The 24,701-nt window shown below is 45.3% G+C and overlaps 1 protein-coding gene across 1 annotated transcript; it reads right to left on the reverse strand.

Moving 5' to 3' along the window:
* Positions 1-289: 289 nt before the first annotated feature.
* Positions 290-21,051, reverse strand: LOC141005132 (calcium/calmodulin-dependent protein kinase type IV-like). The gene is made up of 11 exons (XM_073476894.1): positions 20,945-21,051; positions 14,608-14,686; positions 13,785-13,847; positions 13,197-13,279; positions 8,964-9,036; positions 6,136-6,226; positions 4,935-5,009; positions 4,574-4,649; positions 2,091-2,217; positions 1,733-1,885; positions 290-1,398 (listed from the first exon to the last, which is right to left on the reverse strand). Exons 1-11 carry the CDS (start codon positions 21,049-21,051, stop codon positions 886-888), a joined length of 1,440 nt encoding a protein of 479 aa, XP_073332995.1. The 3' UTR covers positions 290-885.
* Between the last annotated feature and the right edge of the window lie 3,650 nt (positions 21,052-24,701).

The following is a 24,701-nucleotide window of genomic DNA, read 5'->3' on the forward strand; positions in this document are numbered from 1 at the left end:
AACTGCAGTTAACATAATTATGATAAAAATAACAGAATTATCCTTTAACACCAGGTGAAACTACAAAGGTCTGTGATTGGATGTTATTATATATATCTAGTTATGGATCAACGTCACTAATGCGATGCTTCATTTTGGTCACAAACGTGATGTCTTTAGCTGAACCGTCGTCACTGTGGTGAGAAGAAGAGACGCCATCTTAGTTTGAGTGGAGTTGAACTTTAGTATGTGATGAGGAGCACAGAGCCGCTACAAAACCAACACACAGGAGCATCAGTGTGTCTTCACTACAATCTGGAGTCTACCGGCAAGCCAGCTGCTCGCTGGCTCACTAACTGTCAGTTAGACATGTTGCTGTTTTAAACGTTGGTGTGAGCTTCAACACTTCCAATCTATCCTTTGTGGATTCAAAGAAGTCTTCATTCTGTAAGTCTTACTAAATACCTCTTTATTGTTGGTCAGGAGAAACTTGGATGATATTTATTTGACTTTGTGTTCCTATAAAGATGTTGGCTGCGTGTCTCAGTGTGTTCAGTCGTTTCTCTCCACAGTGACGAGAGCAGATTGAATCAGTCGTCACTGATATCAGACTCATTCTTTTTGTTTCTGAACCTTCTCCAGCCTTCACTCTGACAGCCAGCAGCTCGACTGTCCCGACAGCAAACAACCCTCAGGGAGTCCATAGCTGTTAGCATGTTAGCATGTAAATGTAGCAGCAAAGCTACAGATTGGAAGATGTTGTTGGTTGAACGTTAGCTCTGGTGTTACAGATACTTTGGGTTCTGGTCTCATTTGGTCCCAATAATGATGTGAGTGTTCGTTGATGAAGGCTGAACCTCGACGTTGTTTTTGTGTTGGAGCGTCTCTGCTCGGTGTTTCAAGTGATCACTGGCAGTGGGTGGTCTTGCTGGCTGGCTCCGCCCCTGGCGTGAAGCCGTTGCTGAGGCTGTTGGGACTCGGAGGCGTGGCCAACGGGGGTGTGGCCTCAACCCTGGATGCAGGCTCTACCACTGAGCAGCTCTTCTGCGGCAGTCGGGGCTGGACCGGCACGGTTTTAGGGACAACGGACGCTTGTCGAAGCCCATCGACACGCAGAGGTGGTCTGACGGGGGCGGGGCCTGTGGGCGTGACGTCAGAGATGGGTGGTTTTGGGCTGCATGGAGGGGAGGGGCTTTGGGCACTTTGGTTGGCGGACTTTGATTCATCTTCTTGTGGTGGCTGCTGATTTTTTGACGGGGTCTCTTTGTCCAAGGGGGGAGGGCTTGTTGACTCGGGGGGCGGGTCCTGCTGCATGCTGCTCTGCCTGGAAGCTCCCGAGCCTGGAATCTCACAGCTGTCGGTACGACGCCGCGAGCCCTCGTGCATACGACTGGTGGCCACGACAGCCTTCATGGCAGCCTGGTGACACACACACACACACACACACTGTTAACATCGCAGACACACACTTTTGCTCCTTCAGAACATCTGCTCAGATAAGTAGAGGTTGAAAATCGAACATCTCCACAGTGAGTCAGGTTCTGATTTCACTCTGTTGTTGTTTTAATGTCGTAGTTCTTAACTCTTCAGATGTAACTGATGCATTTTGTACTTATCACCACAATAACTCCATCAAGTCTGATCACAGATGTTGGACATAAACTGCCTGAATCATGTGGACATATGACATGTCAGTATTTTAATAATGACCCTGTGACTGTTGTTCACTCCAACACTAAGACGCCGTCCTCACCTTGAGTTTGCGTCGAGCGTTGAACTCCTGCAGTTTCCTCTGGGTGGTGTCCATGTGGGAGAAACGGGCAGCTTTGCCCAGCACCCAGGGGTGCTGCAGGGCCTCCCGGACACTGAGGCGCTTGTGAGGGTCAAGGACAATCAGCTTACTGACCTGCAGAGATACACAGGGACAGGACTGAGGTCATAACACATCTGACTGAGTTGTACCAGATGAGTCTCAAGTCCCAGACAGAAAGTCTTTTGCATCAAGTTTAAATCAGGTCTCAAGTATTTCAACAAATTGATTGAAACAGTGAAACAAAATAAGTTAACTTTCTGCATGTCAGGATGTCTGCAGTGTGATCAGAGGAACTCACCAGATCCTTGGCATTCAGGGAGACCTCGTCCCACCACGGAGACACAAACTCGTAGTCACAGTTGAGGATGCGGCTGTACATGTACTGATCACCCCTCGGGTCAAAGAAGGGCTCGAACCCACAGAGTCTGCAGCACAGGTAGTCCAGTTAGTGACACACAGGTAGTCCAGTTAATGACACACAGGTAGTCCAGTTAGTGACACACAGGTAGTCCAGTTAATGACACACAGGTAGTCCAGTTAATGACACACAGGTAGTCCAGTTAGTGACACACAGGTAGTCCAGTTAATGACACACAGGTAGTCCAGTTAATGACACACAGGTAGTCCAGTTAGTGACACACAGGTAGTCCAGTTAATGACACACAGGTAGTCCAGTTAGTGACACATGTAGTCCAGTTAGTGACACATGTAGTCCAGTTAGTGACACATGTAGTCCAGTTAATGACACATGTAGTCCAGTTAGTGACACATGTAGTCCAGTTAGTGACACATGTAGTTCAGTTAGTGACACACAGGTAGTCCAGTTAGTGACACATGTAGTCCAGTTAATGACACATGTAGTCCAGTTAGTGACACATGTAGTCCAGTTAATGACACACAGGTAGTCCAGTTAGTGACACATGTAGTCCAGTTAATGACACATGTAGTCCAGTTAGTGACACAGGTAGTCCAGTTAATGACATACAGGTAGTCCAGTTAGTGACACACAGGTAGTCCAATTAGTGACACATGTAGTCCAGTTAATGACACACAGGTAGTCCAGTTAGTGACACATGTAGTCCAGTTAATGACACATGTAGTCCAGTTAGTGACACAGGTAGTCCAGTTAATGACACACAGGTAGTCCAGTTAGTGACACATGTAGTCCAGTTAGTGACACATGTAGTCCAGTTAGTGACACATGTAGTCCAGTTAATGACACATGTAGTCCAGTTAGTGACACATGTAGTCCAGTTAGTGACACATGTAGTTCAGTTAGTGACACATAGGTAGTCCAATTAGTGACACAGGTAGTCCAGTTAATGACACACAGGTAGTCCAGTTAGTGACACATGTAGTCCAGTTAATGACACATGTAGTCCAATTAGTGACACAGGTAGTCCAGTTAATGACATACAGGTAGTCCAGTTAGTGACACACAGGTAGTCCAATTAGTGACACATGTAGTCCAGTTAATGACACACAGGTAGTCCAGTTAGTGACACAGGTAGTCCAGTTAGTGACACATGTAGTCCAGTTAATGACACATGTAGTCCAGTTAGTGACACAGGTAGTCCAGTTAATGACACACAGGTAGTCCAGTTAGTGACACATGTAGTCCAGTTAATGACACATGTAGTCCAGTTAGTGACACAGGTAGTCCAGTTAATGACACACAGGTAGTCCAGTTAGTGACACATGTAGTCCAGTTAATGACATACAGGTAGTCCAGTTAGTGACACATAGGTAGTCCAATTAGTGACACAGGTAGTCCAGTTAATGACACACAGGTAGTCCAGTTAGTGACACATGTAGTCCAGTTAATGACACACAGGTAGTGCAGTTAGTGACACAGGTAGTCCAGTTAATGACATACAGGTAGTCCAGTTAGTGACACACAGGTAGTCCAATTAGTGACACATGTAGTCCAGTTAGTGACACATGTAGTCCAGTTAGTGACACATAGGTAGTCCAGTTAATGACACACAGGTAGTCCAGTTAGTGACACACAGGTAGTCCAGTTAATGACACACAGGTAGTCCAGTTAGTGACACACAGGTAGTCCAGTTAGTGACACACAGGTAGTCCAGTTAGTGACACACAGGTAGTCCAGTTAGTGACACACAGGTAGTCCAGTTAGTGACACACGTAGTCCAGTTAGTGACACATGTAGTCCAGTAAGTGACACACAGGTAGTCCAGTTAGTGACACACGTAGTCCAGTTAGTGACACACGTAGTCCAGTTAATGACACACAGGTAGTCCAGTTAGTGACACACGTAGTCCAGTTAGTGACACACGTAGTCCAGTTAGTGACACACAGGTAGTCCAGTTAGTGACACACAGGTAGTCCAGTTCATAATACAGCTGCTTTATAACTCATGACAAACATTCAGAAACTGAAAACAAAATTAAACATTATAAATGTTGATCTTTGTTTCAAAGTGAATGAATGTTTTTGTGATTTTGCTGACGACCAACAGAGAAATGCTCCTCTTGTAGAGAAAACAGCAGCAGCGTGTTGGTACTGATTCTGCCGCTGAAGACAGAGAACAATAAACCATCTGAAGTTCTCCAGGAACATATTAATTAATGAGCTGATTAACAGGATGCAGGTTTCACATGATGTCATTGCTTTAATGGCTGCTATGAGACAGATGGAAGTCCATAAAACTGACAGGAGTGACTCAATCCTCTGTGTGTGTGTGTCTGTGTGTGTGGGTGTGTGTTTGTGTGTGTTTGTGTGTGTATGTATGTGTGTGTGAGGCGTTAATGGACTCACAGGATGTAGAGGATGACGCCAACCGACCACATGTCCACCTCAGGGCCGTAGGCATTTCCCCGCAGGATCTCTGGAGCTGCAGGCAGAGGAACCTGTTAGCTGTTAGCCTGTTAGCTGTTAGCCTGTTAGCCGTTAGCCTGTTAGCCTGTTGGCCAGATGGCTGACTCCAACTGAGAGTTATGTGAAATCCTTAATTTCCCAGCTTGGGCTCAATAAAGTATATCTATTCTATTCTATCCCACAGAGCTGTGAACACATCACTGCACACAGCTACACAGGTCTTTAAATACACCTACTATTACTACACCTACTACACCACCCACTACTAGTTGTAGTTGTGTAGTAGATGTGGTGAACTCACCGCAGTACCCCGGTGTACCACAGACGGTCTTCATGGTCACCTGGTCATCAATGATTTTGGACAGACCGAAGTCAGCTGTAAGAGAGAACATTAAAACAATAAAACATTAAAACATTAAAACATTAAAACACATCAGAACTGAAACTTTTCCTTTGATTCTTTGTTTCCTTTGACTCGGAAGTTCTGAGATAAAACCTGTTTGTGTTTCTGCTGCTTCCTGTTTCTATTTAAAGTGATGTGTGTGGGTGAAGCAGTGGAAGCTGGAGGTGGAGGAGAATGTGTCTCTCTGCAGGAGAGTCTCTGAACTACAGGAAGGTGTTGGTGGTGCTGAGCGGAGGCTGAATGTGAGCTGCTTCCATCTGTAAGTGTTTGCCTGAGGCCCGCCGGCCATCTGGATGCTGACACACACTGAGGCTTCAGCTGATCGGACGTGAACGGACCAGAGAACAGGCCAGAGACGTTCATTCAGACCGAATGAGTCGTTCTGACTGAAGAACAGAAAATGATTCTGATTTAAAGAGCAGAAAAATGATCAATGTTACACCTTCAGCCTCCACGAACAACAAGGTTCTACATGACCCATCATATTTATCGATCCACTGTAAAGCAGCTGCAGGTGTTTCAGCTGAATACAACCTGTTTTTAGACTCAGAGACGAGTTTACAGTGTTTTGTTCCTCTGATCCAAGTCTTCATCTCACAAATCCGTGAAGCTGTTGTGAATAAACTGTTACTGTGACGACGGACGAGAGAGAATCTGCAGAGAAAACAGTTCAAACAGTCCAGGAAGTGACACATCCACACAGGAAGTGACACATCCACACAGGAAGTGACACATCCACACAGGAAGTGACACGTCCACGCAGGAAGTGACACGTCCACACAGGAAGTGACACATCCACACAGGAAGTGACACGTCCACGCAGGAAGTGACACGTCCACACAGGAAGTGACACGTCCACGCAGGAAGTGACACAAAATCACTTTTGAGTATTTTCTATGTAAATCCTTGTCTCTCCTCTAACACTATTGTTGATGACTCATTGATGAGCTCAATCAATCATCCAATCAAATGTGACCAGAGAGCCCCGCCCATCATATGACACCACAGCTGACTGTTAGCTCGTAGCTAGCCAGCAGATCACTAAGCTGTGTGTGGGTTTCAGCTTTAGGATGTGATGCGTGTCGTGTTGGTTTGTTACCGATCTTGAGCGGGGCGTCCAGCGACAGGTCGGCGTACAGCAGGTTCTCTGGTTTGAGGTCACGATGCACGACGCCATTCTCATGCAGATACTGGAAGACAAACACACAGTTTGAGTGTCAGCGCCCCCTACAGGCTGCAGGCTTATATCAGTGCTGAGCAGAACAGACTGCAGTGAACGAGACAGGGATGGAAAGCTCTCAGGTGAGGAGAGGAGGAGGTGTCGGGGGTCTGGGGAGGATTTGGCAGGACGGACTGACAGATGGCCTCTTCCTCCAGCTCCCAGCATGCCCTGCTGCTCTGTGAACAGTCAGCGAGTATCTGAACCCGAACGCAGCATCATGGACACTGTCGAGCTCCTTGTGAGACAACAGGAGCAGAAAAATCACTCAGCAAGTTTTTCTGTTTTCAGTCCGTGTGTCGTTCAGCTCGTCACACTCGACAGTCTGATACCAGAACCGAGCAAAACACAGAAACCTCCTGGTCTCTGTTTCTGCTCCACTCTCCTTCACGTCAGTTGTCTCCATATGACAGTAACTCTGTTTTCACATCAAACACCTCCACGTCCACCGGCTGAGGTCACCACCCACACTTTGAGAAACCAGAGGATGTTGATGTGTTCGGGGGCTGCAGGATGTTTCTGCACCACAGATTAACGCCACACACACATACACACCCACACATACACACACACACACACACAAACATAAACACATGTATACACAATCGTACACAGGCGTATGTTTCCCAGCATGGTAGATGTAGGTCAGCTGTGGGCTGTGTGTGTGTGTGTGTGTGTGTGTGTGTGTGTGTTAATCCTCTCTGGTTTTAATCTGTTCAGCAGCAGGATGGAAGCTGCTGTTACATAAGAGACCTGCAGCTGCTGCACGCTGCCACCGTGTGCAGCAACGCCGCTACCAGCAACACCTACATCATCACCTACATCATCACCTACAGCTGACTACATCATCACCTACATCATCACCTACAGCTGACTACATCATCACCTACATCATCACCTACAGCTGACTACATCATCACCTACAGCTGACTACATCATCACCTACAGCTGACTACATCATCACCTACATCATCACCTACAGCTGACTACATCATCACCTACATCATCACCTACAGCTGACTACATCATCACCTACAGCTGACTACATCATCACCTACAGCTGACTACATCATCACCTACATCATCACCTACAGCTGACTACATCATCACCTACATCATCACCTACAGCTGACTACATCATCACCTACAGCTGACTACATCATCACCTACATCATCACCTACAGCTGACTACATCATCACCTACAGCTGACTACATCACTGACCTGTTCTAACCCACAGTGGACGTGTTTCTTCTGAGCTCGTCATCTCAGGCACATCTTCCTCTCACTGACAGGAACAGCAGCTCTGAAGCTTCTGGATCACTCAGAGGTTTTTTGTCCCTCGTTCTGATAATAATGATAATATGATGATGATAATACACGTTGTGATAATAATGATAATATGTATGCTACTGTCCAATTCTTCATTTAGTATAAGTGACCTACCCTTTTTGTTTGTTTGTTTGCTTATTTTTTGAGTTTTTGTCTGTTTGTTTATATATATAGATATTTATATACAAGTATCTTGTTCATTGCTTGTCTTTATTTGAGTTTTGTAATAATAATGAGAAACTTGATACTTGCTTTCTTATAACTGTCACTTATGTGTTTGGAAATTCAATAAAAAAACAAACAAACAAACAAAAAATAATAATGATAATATGATGATAATAATACACATTGTGATTATCACCGACTGCTTTAATCGATTACCGTGTAACTTCAGCAACAGTGATACATTATGTAAGTGCAGTGTTGTGTAAGCATGTCAGTGAACGCCTCGTGGTTTTGTACCATCACATGTTGACATTTAAATATGATGCTGTGCCACTTTCATGTTGACTCTTCAGAGGAACAGGAAGCTGTGAATCACCAGCTGGAAGAGGACGAACTCCTACACCACACAACACTGAATCTGAGTCCAAGTCCTCGCACAGACAACGTTATTTTGACTTAAGGGAGCAGTCCAACTGTTAGTGACATCCTTAGCACAAAGACTGTAAGCAGGGAGAAACTGCTAGCCTTCAAAAAAGAAAAAGTTCACCTTCCACTAACTCCAAGTCTGTTTGATTTACATGTGGTAGGCTATCTTGTTAGCTAACAAGCTAGTCAGGGGGTAAGAGCTCGAAGCTAACTGTAAGCTAACAGGAACAAGAAGGTTAGCGGCCAACTCTTGACAGAACCCACAAGTTAACAACTAGAAGCTAAAGCTAAGTTAACTGGACCTAGAAGCTAACTGAAACTACAGGCTTACTGTAAAGTCACAGGACCCAGAAGCTAACAAAGGCTAATTCGACTTAGAAGCTAACACAAAATTAGCAGGAACTAGGCTAAACTACGTGGCCCTAGAAGTTAGCTGAAACAAAAGGCTAACAGGACTTGGTAACTGCTAGCATAGCGTCATCTGTCTGTCTGATAACACAGGATGTCAGGTGTGCCAGCTGGACTCTCCGCCTGCGTTGTGACTCTTCAGATATAAGAACATCGGGAGAAGAAAGTAGGCGAGCAGCTGGTTTCTAATATGAATGTGTGAAGCTGCAGAGACTGAACAGAGACGCAGGAAGAGAACAGTAATCTAATGAGCAGAGGGACGGCTGGAGCTGGAGGATCCAGTGTGACTGTGACCACTGTCAGCAGAGACGTGGCTGCTGTGTGACGACAGCCAGAAACCCTGACGGTGAGAAGAGACAGTGAAGGCAGCAGTCTTACCGCCACGGCCTCCAGGATCTGTTTGATGACGTGAGCGGCGTCTCTCTCGCTGTAGTAACCGCGCTCCACGATCCTGGAAACAAACAGGAGGAAACAACACGTCACACACATGAATATTTCTGTATCAGTGATTTATTCAAACACTTTTGATTTTAAATCGGTTTTAAAAGAGTCTGCAGCCGTCTGACTCTGGATCTCTGGAATAAGCTGCTGTTTTTGGAAGTGATTTCTCGAAATAACATAATTGATAATATAATTGTGTAGTTATACATAATTGATCATGTGGAAATCAGATCTTTGCAGCTAAAGCCCAACGTGTTGATCACGTCTGGTGAATATGTGTATGAAAATATCCCTGATCAATACCAAGTCATGTTATTCACGTGTGTCGGTAGTTTCTGCGTAGGTATCGGTTACAATTACAAACGAGCGACGCAGTGATGTGTGTGTTAATACTGTGTGCTGTTATAATGTGTAGTTTGTATCAACAGCAGTCGACATCACAGTCATTACTAAACAACAAGAATAAAAATGTATATATACGTATATATGTATATATATACATTTATATATATATATATATTTATATACATGGTGATGGTGTAGAAACACCAACAGGGTGATAAACTGATGTTCTCAGCTCTTCTCTGGACATGATGAGTGTTTGAAGGCTTATTTATGCTCATTTTCAGAAACAGACGGAGACGTTTGTTTGTCCTCTTCCATCATTTCATCTGTATTTCTGCATGTTTTCTGAAAGCTGACAGATCCGACCCAGCGGAGCAGTACCTCCAGCAGTCGTGGGGGGCAGTGTAGCAGTGTAGTCAATAGTTAAAGCGAGACACGACCACAGGATAAGAAGAAGAAGTTTTTAAAATGGTGGAACGTTTTGGGGAGAGGTCATGGATGTTAAATTAACACCTGGACACAGCGTTGATTGATGATTTAATCGTGCGGCTCTTCTAGACTTTACAAATGTTATCAGTCCAAATGGATCAAACTCTGATGGTGAAACGAGTCATGTCTCAGGGTTGTGACGCTCAAAAAGCTTTTTACAGACGCTTCTTTCACCATGTGAGCTGATGGGAACAAGTGTTTTTGGGCCGCAGTGCATCACGTGATGATGTCATTACAGTTTGACCACTACGACACCTGGCTTCAGAGCCTGCAGCTCCTCCTAGGGGTGGGAGAGGTTATGTGAGCCGGTTGTTGACACTTCGTTGGCAAATAGACAAACAGTCACTACAGAAAAACTGGTAGGAGATCGGATCGAGATTTGACTCTGAGCAGCGTCCTCTAGTGGTCGTAATGCTTGACATCCAGGCCAACATGAAGGACGCCTGGAAGTATGTGAGCAGTGACAGTTATATTGTTTGAAACCGACGTGTCTATTTTTGCACATAAAGGGAAAATATATGAGCATTATAATTTATATTAACTGACTTCTGTCTTCAAGAAGCTTCACTGAACTGACATCATTTATTCATTCAGTCTGTTTCTGTTTGTCACATTTTTCAATCCACCCCATCAACGTATGAAAACTTTCTGGGACATTTGAAGGTTGTTGTTGTTTAACAAACACACCTGGACAACCACATCAACCACGTCAACCACATCAACCACATCAATCACATCAACCACACCAACCACATCAACCGCATCAATCACATCAACCACATCAACCACACCAACCACATTAATCACGTCAACCACATCAATCATATCAATCATATCAACCAAACCAACCACACCAACCACGTCAACCACATCAACCGCATCAATCACATCAACCACATCAACCACATTAATCACATCAATCACATCAACCACACCAACCACACCAACCACACCAATCACATCAATCACGTCAACCACACCAACCACATCAACCACACCAACCACACCAATCAAACCAACCACATCAACCACACCAATCACATCAATCACATCAACCACACCAACCACATCAACCACACCAACCACATCAACCACACCAATCACATCAATCACATCAACCACACCAACCACATCAATCACATCAACCACACCAACCACATCAACCACATCAACCACACCAATCACATCAACCACGTCAACCACACCAATCACATCAATCACATCAACCACATTAATCACGTCAACCACATTAATCACGTCAACCACGTCAACCACACCAACCACACCAATCACGTCAACCACACCAATCACATCAATCACATCAACCACGTCAACCACATCAACCACACCAACCACACCAACCACGTCAACCACATCAACCACATTAATCACATCAACCACGTCAATCACATCAACCACACCAACCACACCAACCACATTAATCACGTCAACCACATTAATCACGTCAACCACACCAACCACATCAATCACGTCAATCACATCAACCACGTCAATCACATCAATCACGGCAACCACACCAACCACACCAACCACACCAACCACACCAACCACGTCAACCACATTAATCACATCAACCACGTCAACCACATCAACCACACCAACCACGTCAACCACACCAACCACATCAACCACATTAATCACGTCAACCACATTAATCACATCAACCACATCAACCACATTAATCACGTCAACCACACCAACCACACCAACCACGTCAATCACATCAATCACGTCAACCACACCAACCACATCAATCACATCAACCACACCAACCACATCAACCACGTCAATCACATCAACCACGTCAACCACATCAATCACATCAACCACATCAACCACACCAACCACATCAACCACGTCAACCACACCAACCACATCAACCACATTAATCACATCAACCACGTCAACCACATCAACCACACCAACCACATCAACCACACCAACCACATCAACCACGTCAACCACACCAACCACATCAACCACACCAACCACGTCAACCACGTTAATCACATCAACCACGTCAACCACATCAACCACACCAACCACGTCAACCACACCAACCACACCAACCACATCAACCACATTAATCACGTCAACCACATTAATCACATCAACCACGTCAATCACATCAATCACGTCAACCACACCAACCACATCAATCACATCAACCACACCAACCACATCAACCACGTCAATCACATCAATCACGTCAACCACACCAACCACATCAATCACATCAACCACACCAACCACACCAACCACATCAACCACGTCAACCACACCAACCACATCAACCACATTAATCACATCAACCACGTCAACCACATCAACCACACCAACCACATCAACCACATTAATCACATCAATCACATCAATCACGTCAACCACACCAACCACATCAATCACATCAACCACGTCAATCACATCAACCACATCAATCACATCAACCACACCAACCACATCAACCACGTCAATCACATCAACCACGTCAACCACACCAACCACATCAACCACATTAATCACATCAACCACGTCAACCACGTCAACCACATCAACCACACCAACCACATCAACCACATTAATCACATCAACCACATCAACCACATCAACCACATCAACCACACCAACCACATCAACCACATTAATCACATCAACCACATCAACCACACCAACCACATCAACCGCATTAATCACATCAACCACGTCAACCACATTAATCACATCAACCACACCAATCACATCAACCACACCAACCACATCAACCACACCAACCACATCAACCACATCAACCACACCAACCACATCAACCACATTAATCACATCAACCACATCAACCACACCAACCACATCAACCGCATTAATCACATCAACCACGTCAACCACATTAATCACATCAACCACATCAATCACATCAACCACATCAACCACGTCAACCACATTAATCACATCAACCACACCAATCACATCAATCACATCAACCACATCAACCACATCAACCACACCAACCACATCAACCACATTAATCACATCAACCACACCAACCACATCAACCACACCAACCACATCAACCACATCAATCACATCAACCACATCAACCACGTCAACCACATTAATCACATCAACCACACCAACCACATCAACCACACCAATCACACCAATCACATCAACCACGTCAATCACATCAACCACAGCAACCACAGCAACCACATCAATATGAATGAGGCACATCAGACATTAGAAGTAAAAGTTGTGTCTTAAACACGCTACATGTGTCGGTCTACATAATGAACATGTATGTAGTGTGATGTGACGTACCGGTCAAACAGCTCTCCTCCTGTCACCAGCTCCAGAACCAGAGCGATGTCAGTGTCCGTCTCAAAGATCTCCTTCAGCTGGATCTGACAGAAGAACAGAAACATGAACACAGATGTTAATAAAACATCAAACTACTTCTGATCCGTCACATGTAGGATGTTCACAACATGGAGGCAGAGTGAATCCTGCACAGTGTTTCTGAAGGTGGTCTGACTCACTGTTACTGCAGCAGGAAGGAAACGTGTTTCTAACGTCTCCAGACTCAACTCACCTGAGAAATCATCTAATGACATTCAGCTGAATAACAATAACAATAATAATAATAATAATAATTATAATTACATTCAGCTGAATAATACTAATAATACTAATAATAATAACATTCAGCTGAACAATAATAATAATAATAATAATAATAACAACATTCAGCTGAATAATATTAATAATAATAATAATAATAATAATTACATTCAGCTGTCGCAGAGCCTCCATATAAAACATCAGATAATTAGCTCAGTCCGGTTGTTAATCACATTTCACAGTTAATCATTAATTCATGATGAGTGATGTCGTGATAAACATACTTACGATGTTCGGGTGGGAAAGACGCAGCAGGACGCCGATTTCTGTACGAACAATTTTCTTGTCGATCTGCGACAGAAGAAACAACATGAGACCGAGCAAAAACAGGAAGTGAATGAAGCTGAATGAAGAGAATCGCCTCAGTATTTATTTGACAGTCGGCACAAAGACACACAACGAGGTGGATCGCTGTCATCTGTGTGTGTGCAGGATAGGGTTAGCCTAGCTTAGCACAGAGACTGGAAACAAGTTGAAACTGTTAGCTGAGCTCCATCAAAGATGTCTTTGTTTTTAAATTAAGACAAATAATATTATTAACACACATGCTAACATTCACAAGCCTGACAGCTAACATGCTAGTCCTCTCAGCTGAGCTCAATAGAAACCAGATGAATAAAGACAAAACATGAAGCCGACATCAGTTCTGTTTGAGATAAATACATCTGGCCAGTTAGCTCCTATTTCCTGTTAGCTTAGAGTTAGCTCCTATTTCCTGTTAGCTTAGAGTTAGCTCCTATTTCCTGTTAGCTTAGAGTTAGCTCCTATTTCCTGTTAGCTTAGAGTTAGCTCCTGACCAAACCCAGCTGCCTCCTGGACTGTTGATTAGCCTGTTAGCTAAAAACAGAGATTACAACATGTAAATCAGATAGAGTTTGTGTGTATGGAGCTAGGCTAGCAGTTCCCCTCTGCTGCCAGTCTTTGTGCTAAGCTAACACTGTTGGAGGGTTTAAAACAGTGAACATGTTGTGTTCTGGTGGTTTGTATGAAGACGATGTGTCGAGGCTGAATGATCCTCGTGACGTCTGTTTCCATCACGACCCACACTGACCGTTTTCTTGAGGACTTTGAGGGCGAAAGGCTTCTGAGTCTGTTTCTCCTCACAGCGATACACGATGGACGTCGCTCCTCTGGAAGACAACGACACACACACACACACACACACACACGTTTCATCAGGAGACAAAACAGGATCTGGAATATTTGATTTGTTTCAGAATGTGACAACAAAAAATATCTTGAAAAGTTTAAATGCAGTTTTTATCTTTTAGTAAGTTTTGATGTAATTTACTGGAGTAATTCTTTTACTTTTACTCGGCTACATGTCAGAGGCCAGTATTCATCACTGCACAGTCCAAATATTAGTACAAAATATAATCGACTCGTGAATAACGATGTATTATTACAGATGAAACCACCAGCTGTATATAAAGTCATCAAAATGTTTCTTATTTCACCACATGTTGTTCTGTCCTTCATCATCTGTATCTGTGCGTCAGTCTAACAGATCAAAGTGTTGGATCAATAATGACTCCACTGATCATCACAGTTCAGAGTTGGATAATAAACTTCAGAAATCATTTATCTGATCAAATATTTCAGTATTTAGGTCCAAACTGCTTCACTGAGCCTCATAAAGTCTGCTGCTGTGGAGCTTCTTTAAAACATCGTTATTATAACTCATTTTACAAGTTTGTCAACTGATCGATTAATAAACGAGTTGTTTCAGCTCCAGATAGGCCACGCCCACACACAACGATCAATTTCTATTTATCAATTACTGATAAAAACAGCATCGTGGTTTTATTTTTCACAGGAGACTTTAATGTCTATTTATGTGTCTATTTATCTTGTTGTATGAATTTTACTATTTTTATCTATTTTTTATTCTTGTTTATATTTATTATTTATTTATTTGTCAAACTAAGAGCTGCATGACAATAAACATCTATTTCATTCTATGATAACAACTGATCAATAAATGTTTCATCAAACTCAATCAACAGATCAACAGTTTCTTTATAATGAAAGACAGTGTTGTAAAGATAATCAATAAAGATAATCAGTAAAGATAATCAGTAAAGATAATCAGTAAAGATAATCAATAAAGATAATCAATAAAGATAATCAGTAAAGATGATCAGTAAAGATAATCAGTAAAGATAATCAATAAAGATAATCAATAAAGATAATCAGTAAAGATAATCAATAAAGATAATCAATAAAGATAATCAGTAAAGATAATCAATAAAGATAATCAATAAAGATAATCAGTAAAGATAATCAATAAAGATAATCAATAAAGATAATCAATAAAGATAATCAGTAAAGATAATCAGTAAAGATGTCGTCATATTCAGCATTTTAAAATGTGATACTTTGGCTCTGATGCAGAATGTAATCTGTAAAGTAACTAGTAACTAAAGTTGTCAGATTAAAGTAGCAGAAGTACGGAAACAGAAAGTACATCAACATTATATTTAAGTTGTGTACTTGAGTAAATGTACTTAGTTACATTCCATCAGTGAAGAGACGACATGAAAGCAGAATTAACTCATATTAATGTTTTCAACATGAAGCTCCGACTGATTCATCTTCATCTTCATCACCATCATCTTCATCATCACCATCTTCATCATCACCATCATCATCATCATCATCTTCATCTTCTTCATCATCATCTTCATCATCATCTTCATCATCTTCATCATCACCATCTTCATCATCATCACCATCATCTTCATCATCATCTTCATCATCATCTTCATCACCATCATCTTCATCTTCATCTTCATCATCATCTTCATCACCATCATCTTCATCTTCATCACCATCATCTTCATCTTCATCATCTTCATCATCTTCATCACCATCATCTTCTTCATCATCATCATCTTCTTCATCATCTTCATCACCATCATCTTCATCTTCATCTTCATCATCATCTTCATCACCATCATCTTCATCACCATCATCTTCATCTTCATCATCTTCATCATCTTCATCACCATCATCTTCTTCATCATCATCATCTTCTTCATCATCCTCATCATCTTCATCATCATCTTCATCATCTTCATCACCATCATCTTCTTCATCATCATCATCTTCATCACCATCATCTTCTTCATCTTCATCATCATCATCTTCATCACCATCATCTTCTTCATCATCATCACCATCATCATCTGTGATCGTCTCAGTAAAATTCAACACACTGAAACAACACAGTGTGTGTGTGTGTGTGTGTGTGTGTGTGTGTGTGGCTGCTCTTCAGATGGATCTGTTTCCTCCATCTGTCCCAGCAGAATAACAGATCCCCCCTACACACACACACACACACACACACACACACACACACGCACGCACACACACACACACACAGACCTGGCTGGTCTCCATGGCAACAGGACACCTGCTCAAACCCTCTGAATTCACTGCTGACATTATTTTACTGTTTCCACAGAGCTGCTGCTGCTAACTGCTGCTGCTGCTAACTGCTGCTGCTGCTAACTGCTGCTGCTAACTGCTGCTGCTGCTGCTGCTAACTGCTGCTGCTAACTGCTGCTGCTGCTAACTGCTGCTGCTGCTAACCGCTGCTGCTGCTGCTGCTGCTGACTGCTGCTGCTGCTGCTGCTAACTGCTGCTGCTAACTGCTGCTGCTGCTAACTGCTGCTGCTGCTAACTGCTGCTGCTAACTGCTGCTGCTGCTAACTGCTGCTGCTGCTAACTGCTGCTGCTAACTGCTGCTGCTGCTAACTGCTGCTGCTGCTAACTGCTGCTGCTAACTGCTGCTGCTGCTAACTGCTGCTGCTAACTGCTGCTGCTGCTGCTGCTAACTGCTGCTGCTAACTGCTGCTGCTGCTAACTGCTGCTGCTAACTGCTGCTGCTGCTAACTGCTGCTGCTGCTAACCGCTGCTGCTAACTGCTAACTGCTGCTGCTGCTAACTGCTGCTGCTAACTGCTGCTGCTAACTGCTGCTGCTGCTAACCGCTGCTGCTGCTGCTAACTGCTGCTGCTGCTGTTAACTGCTGCTGCTAACTGCTGCTGCTGCTGCTAACTGCTGCTGCTGCTAACTGCTGCTGCTGCTGCTAACTGCTGCTGCTGCTAACTGCTGCTGCTGCTGCTAACTGCTGCTGCTGCTAACTGCTGCTGCTGCTAACTGCTGCTGCTGCTGCTAACTGCTGCTGCTGCTAACTGCTGCTGCTGCTAACTGCTGCTGCTAACTGCTATTGCTGCTAACTGCTGCTGCTGCTAACTGCTGCTGCTAACTGCTATTGCTGCTAACTGCTGCTGCTGCTGCTAACTGCTGCTAACTGCTATTGCTGCTGTTTTTGTTGTTGTTGTTGTTGTTGTTTACCGGAAAAACAACAAACACCACCCAGTACACACACACACACACAGTTCACACCGTTAGGACTTGTTCACACCTGAACATTAAGTCATGTGACTGACAGGGAGCTCACCGATTGGACGGTTTTGACGATGTCACACCTGATGATGTGCACCTGTCAGATTGTTGACCTGTTTGTCACTGAGGCGTGTGTGAGGCGTCTCTACCTGTCACCTGTCCACAGCGTGTGTCAGAGGATGATGACCTGCGACCCTCCGGCTGCCTCGCTGATTTTTATCCAATCACGTGACAGCAGCTGTGATGGAGCCGACCGGTGTCGGGTTACAGCCTGTGATGTCATCATTAGTGATTAGCCACGTTAGCATCAGCGCAGCTCGATGGACACGCCTGCTCATCTGTCAACAACAACCTGACGGTTCACGATCAGTTCTGACTCATTGTGTGTCTGTGATCCTGCATCAGGGTAAATGTGTTGTGATGTTCTGATAACCCAACACTGTGCATGTAGTTAACTGTGTACTCATGGATGTAATAGATTACTTTGATACCGTAGAAAGCTTAAACACATTCTGAACGGTGTTATTCTGGTTTCTGAGTGGACTGATGTTGGTGATGTCATCAGGTAACAGACGCATCATTCCTCCATCAGCCAATGAAAACACCTCCACGAGTACATGACTGGAGCGTCTGGACACACGGCAGCTCGGTGGTCACTGGACCGGTTCATCACTTCTTTGGTACTGATTCTGTAGATCTGAAATGATTATTTGCACTGTGGATGTTCAGCTGCACTTCCTCTCTCTTTTCCCGCTGACAGCCAGTTGCCATGACAACACAGGTGAAACGTGTTGACGCGCTACAGACCTGTTATATTTATCTTTTAATTAAAAACTGAATATTGATGCCGTCAGTCGAGTCGGTCACTTCTGCGGTTTGAAGCATTTTTCAGGGTATCAGAGTTACAAACCAGCCCGCTGACGACTCTTCATCAGTGATGACGAGGAAACTGTTTACATGAGGTGAAGTGTGTCAGCAGCTGATCATGTGACCGTCAGCTGATCATCACACACTCTAACAACATGAACTCATGTCAGCCTGGATGATGTCATCACTTCTGTCTGATCACCTCTCCTGACGTGTGGTGGTGACGCAGCAGATCAGATCAGATCAGATCAGATCAGATCAGATCAGATCAGATCAGGTGATCCGGACCTCTGATCTACGTTCAGTCTCCAGGTTGTGATGTCATCAGGTAACGTTCCTGTGAACCACAGAGACGTGTCGGATCACGATCTCATGATGTGATGATCAGCTGACTGTGGCCTCAGGAGGTGGAGGTGATGCTGGTGGAGTTATTACAGCTTCAGTCACATCAGATGTTTCTGTGCTCTATTTCTTAAGTCGTGCAACTTAAACAGATATTTGAATCAAACCGTGATGTTTTCTGAACCGGACCGGAGCAGAACCAGGTGAGTTGTGACATGAAGACACGTTGAGTTGAAGGTATCTGTGGTTGAACAGAAACACTCAGCTCACATTCACTCATGATCAGGTCGTTGATGCATCTCAAACATGGCCGCCTGCAGCCGCCTGCTGTTTGATCAGCTCGTCTCTGAGCGTCACAGGAAACGACAGCAGAGCAGAACCACAGACGACGAGTCCACCTGTGACACGCTCAAGTCGTCAGCTGTGGTTGCTAACTGCTGCTGCTAACTGCTGCTGCTAACTGCTGCTGCTGCTGCTAACCGCTGCTGCTAACCGCTGCTGCTGCTAACTGCTGCTGCTGCAAACCGCTGCTGCTGCTAACTGCTGCTGCTGCTAACCGCTGCTGCTGCTAACTGCAACTGCTGCTGCTAACTGCTGCTAACTGCTGCTGCTGCTAACCGCTGCTGCTGCTTACTGCTGCTGCTGCTAACTGCTGCTGCTAACTGCTGCTGCTGCTAACCGCTGCTGCTAACTGCTGCTGCAAACCGCTGCTGCTGCTAACTGCTGCTGCTAACCGCTGCTGCTGCTGCTGCTAACTGCTGCTGCTGCTGCTAACTGCTGCTGCTAACCGCTGCTGCTAACTGCTGCTGCTAACCGCTGCTGCTAACTGCTGCTGCTAACCGCTGCTGCTGCTAACTGCTGCTGCTGCTAACCGCTGCTGCTAACTGCTGCTGCTAACCGCTGCTGCTAACTGCTGCTGCTAACCGCTGCTGCTGCTAACTGCTGCTGCTGCTAACTGCTGCTGCTAACTGCTGCTGCTGCTAACCGCTGCTGCTAACTGCTGCTGCAAACCGCTGCTGCTGCTAACTGCTGCTGCTAACCGCTGCTGCTGCTGCTGCTAACTGCTGCTGCTAACCGCTGCTGCTAACTGCTGCTGCTAACTGCTGCTGCTGCTAACTGCTGCTGCTAACTGCTGCTGCTGCTAACCGCTGCTGCTAACTGCTGCTGCAAACCGCTGCTGCTGCTAACTGCTGCTGCTAACCGCTGCTGCTGCTGCTGCTAACTGCTGCTGCTAACCGCTGCTGCTAACTGCTGCTGCTAACCGCTGCTGCTAACTGCTGCTGCTAACCGCTGCTGCTGCTGTCTGTGTGTGTGTGTTTGTTTAAATGTTTTCTGTTGTTCTTTTGTTGTTGTTTGTAATCTGACTGGTTGTGTGTTGTCTACATGTTGTTGTCTACATGTTGTTGTCTACATGTTGTTGTCTACATGTTGTTGTTGATAAAGATGATCATCATTATTAATCTGTGATTGTTTACGTCGTCTCCTGGTGATTAATAATGTTTCGACTCGTTTAGGTGATAAAGTTCATCATTAAATTATTAAATATCTACAGATCTTATTACTAAACTCTGTAATATTAATAATGTTGACGGTCAGAACCAGAACCTTCAGAACCTGGAGTCTTTATCGGTTCTGACTCAACATGAAATATTACATTAGTTTGTCACAGATGAGCCACACAGACCCTCTGCAGGACTCATCTGATGTTAAGACAATCCTGGACCTGAGCAGGACTCCCCCCCCCCCCCCCCCCAATGTGGTCCAGACCTGCCCAGCTCGGAGCTCAGGGTGTAGAACTCTTCCACCGTCCCGTCCCGCCTCGACCCTTCCACCCAGAACTCCACCGGCTCAGAACCAGGCCGGGACGTCGGCATGGCGACAGCAGAACTCCCCAAAACCAGGACCAGGACCGAGTTGAAGATAACACGAAGACCGGGAGCGGTTCAGACCGGGTCAGGTGCGACCCGATCGGAACCAGGAGCTGAGTAATCCAGATCAGATCTCAGATTTAAATCCAGCTCGGTAAAGCCCAGATTAGAGGAGCAGCGGGGGATGATTCATGATCCTGACGGGCTTTAATCCAGACCAGCGGGACGAGGATCCGCCTGCTCCCTCAGACTCTCAGGACCGTTTCTGATCCGGAACAGGATCCAAACTACAGCTCGACGAGACCCTCGGAGACAGACACGACTCTTTATTCCGGACACCAGCAGGAACCGGGCTCCACACAGACCCGGTCCAGATGTGTCGCAGCTTCCATCGGGCCTCAAACCGTCTCAGATGTCGGCTCGGTTCAGTCCATCGCCGTCCTCCCGGGATTTATCCGTGTTCTTACCGGAGAAACGCTCCGTCCGTCCCCGCGCAGCGCAGCAGCCTCCCGGCGGAGCTGCAGCCGGAGAGCCGCGACAACAACACCGGAGCCTGGCGGCGTTTTCAGCGGGGAGCGGAGCGCGGAGCCCGGCTGCGGGGCTGCGTGGCTGCGGGGCTGCGGGGCTCGGGGCTGCGGGGCTGCGGGGCTGCGTGGCTGCGGGGCTGCGGGGCTCGGGGCTCGGTCGGGCTGGTTCCCGGGCTGGTTCCCGGGCTGGGCTGCTCCAGATGTCCGCTGGATCCGCAGAGACAGAGATGCTGCTGTAATCTCACAGCCCCGCCCCTCATCACCGCACCGACCAATCACAGCCCCGCAGGCGAGCTGAGCCGCGCTCCCATTAGACGGCAGGCCTGTCAGTCACCGGAGGTCCGTCAGCAACCTAAATACAGAAATAACCTAAATACATAAATGTACATTAGCGTGACATCTGGAGGCTTTGATCCTGCGGGAATCAAACCCGCAACCCTGACAGCGTCACACGTGCTCTGCTCCAGAGAGTCACACCTCTGAAACACGTGACCCGTCCGGCCTACGTCATTTACCTCTTCTGTTAATTCTTCATTTAATTCTTAATGACGAGCTGTTTTATGTTTTTATGTTTTTATTCACGTGTCGAGACTTCAGCTGGAGGTTCAGTCAGTGTGACTGAGTCAGTGTTACAGCTTCACTTTGACTTTATTCAAATGACGAAGAATCTTAATAAACTGAGAAATGAACGGAAAATGATTTATTTTAAATCATCTTTGAGACATTTTAAATGTTTACAATAAAAAAATAATGAAATGAGTGAGAGACTTAAGGGAGGACCTGAAGCCCAGTTTAATATTATTATATTATATTATATTATATTATATTATATTATATTATATTATATTACAGTACTGTGCACATGTTTTAGGCAGGTGTGAAAAATGCTGTAAACTAAGAATGCTTTCAATAATATAAATAATAATTATTTATTTTTATCAATTTACAAAATGCAAAGTGAACGAACAAAATAAAAATCTAAATCAAATCAATACTTGGTGTTACGACCCTCTGCCTTCACGCCAGCATCAGTTCTTATAGGTGCACCTGCAGACAGTCAGGGGGTTTGTAGGATTATAGTCAGTGTGTGATCAACCAGTTACACCAAACAGCTGCTAATGATCATCAATGTAACATGTAGGTTGAAACACAGTGATTAACACAGAAACAGCTGTAGGAGGCTTAACACTGGGTGAGGAACAGCCAAACTCTGCTGCCAAGGTGAGGGTGTGGAAGACAGTTTCATGTCCCAGGTCATACACCATGGCAAGACTGAGCACAGCAACAAGACACAAGGCAGTTATACTGCATCAGCAAGGTCTCTACCAGACAAAGATTCAGAGCAGACTGGGGTTTCAACATGTGCTGTTCAAGACCTTTTGAAGAAGCACAAAGAAACGGGCAGCGTTGAGGATCGTCGACGCAGTGACCCGCTGACACCTGGACGGACAGGTGAGGTGAGGATGGGTTTATTATCGCTGAGTGATGTCATCAGTCCAGATGCACTCATCAGTTAAAAAGCTGCAGGCTGTGGAGGCAGGTACACAGCTGCAGGATTAAAGCTGACACTTCAATCATCACGAGGACACACAAAGATCGGATGACAGGTTCTGATCAGAACCTGTGACCGGTCCAGATGTTGCCACAGAGACCTGAATCCAGCTGTGTCTTCGAACACACAGAATCTCTAGATAGAGAAAACTATCAAAAAGTTTATATTTAGTTTATTCTTGGTGCTGTCTCACGTCTCATCCAAGAGGCGTCTTCAGTTCTCACTAACTGGAGGAGCTGCAGACTTTAAACTCTGTGTGGGAGAGTCCTTACATGGCGTGGGAGTGTCCTTACAGAGTGTGGGCGTGTCCTTACAGAGTGTGGGAGTGTCCTTACAGAGTGTGGGAGAGTCCTTACATGGCATGGGAGTGTCCTTACAGAGTGTGGGAGTGTCCTTACATGGTGTGGGAGTGTCCTTACAGAGTGTGGGAGAGTCCTTACATGGCGTGGGAGTGTCCTTACAGAGTGTGGGAGTGTCCTTACAGAGTGTGGGAGTGTCCTTACATGGTGTGGGAGTGTCCTTACAGAGTGTGGGCGTGTCCTTACAGAGTGTGGGAGAGTCCTTACATGGCGTGGGAGTGTCCTTACAGAGTGTGGGAGTGTCCTTACATGGTGTGGGAGTGTCCTTACAGAGTGTGGGAGTGTCCTTACATGGCGTGGGAGTGTCATCTGTCTCACCATCTGTCTTCTCTGGACAACATGTTCACATTGTTGTCCTCAAAGGAATGATTTGTCTCCTTCAGTGTCCTGACGGAGAGTGGGAGTGTTCTTAGAGTTGTTAAGGACACGTGTGAGCTCTGAGTTTCAGAGTCTTTAGGGCCACTTGTGGGTTGTTGACCCGACCGGCCTTCATGTGGGTTGCTAAGGCCAGGTAAGCCCAGGTGTGAATGGTCGTAAAGCTGTCTGGAGAGAACTCAGTACAGCATTGTAGGTGGGTGATCAGTGATGTCTTAGGCCACCTCCTCTGTTCAGAGACGGTCGGTCCAGTTTGACATAGATGGATTCTTTTACTCCTCTTTCAAACCATCTGTCTTCTCTGGACAACATGTTTACATTGTTGTCCTCAAAGGAATGATTTGTCTCCTTCAGATGTAAGTGGACAGCAGAGTCTGGACCTGAGGAGTTGGTCCTCCTGTGTTGTGCCATTCGTTCACGGAGAGGTTGTTTTGTCTCCTCGATGTACAAATCTGTGCAGTCCTGGCTGCATTGAACAGCATCAACTACATCACTCTGTTTATGTCTCCTGGGTGTTTTGTCCTCAGGATGGACGAGTCTCTGCCTCGGCGTGTTGGTCGGTTTGAAGTGAACCAGGATATGATGTTTATTAAAGATCCTCCTGAGTTTCTCAGATGTTCCTGCGACATGAGGAATGATGATGTTGTTACGTTTTCTCGTCTCCTCCTCTCTGTCTGCTCTGGACCTTTTAGAGGTTCTGACAAAAGTCCAGTTTGGGTAGCCACAGGTCTCAGCCCGATGGTTTAGGGTTCTGATGACCCCCAGCTTGCGCTCCAGTGGGTGATGAGAGTCGAACAGCAAGTACTGATCTGTGTGTGTCGGTTCTCTGTCCGCCTCAGTGTT

Source organism: Pagrus major, chromosome 11 (genome assembly GCF_040436345.1).
Source record: "Pagrus major chromosome 11, Pma_NU_1.0".
NCBI lineage: Eukaryota > Metazoa > Chordata > Actinopteri > Spariformes > Sparidae > Pagrus > Pagrus major.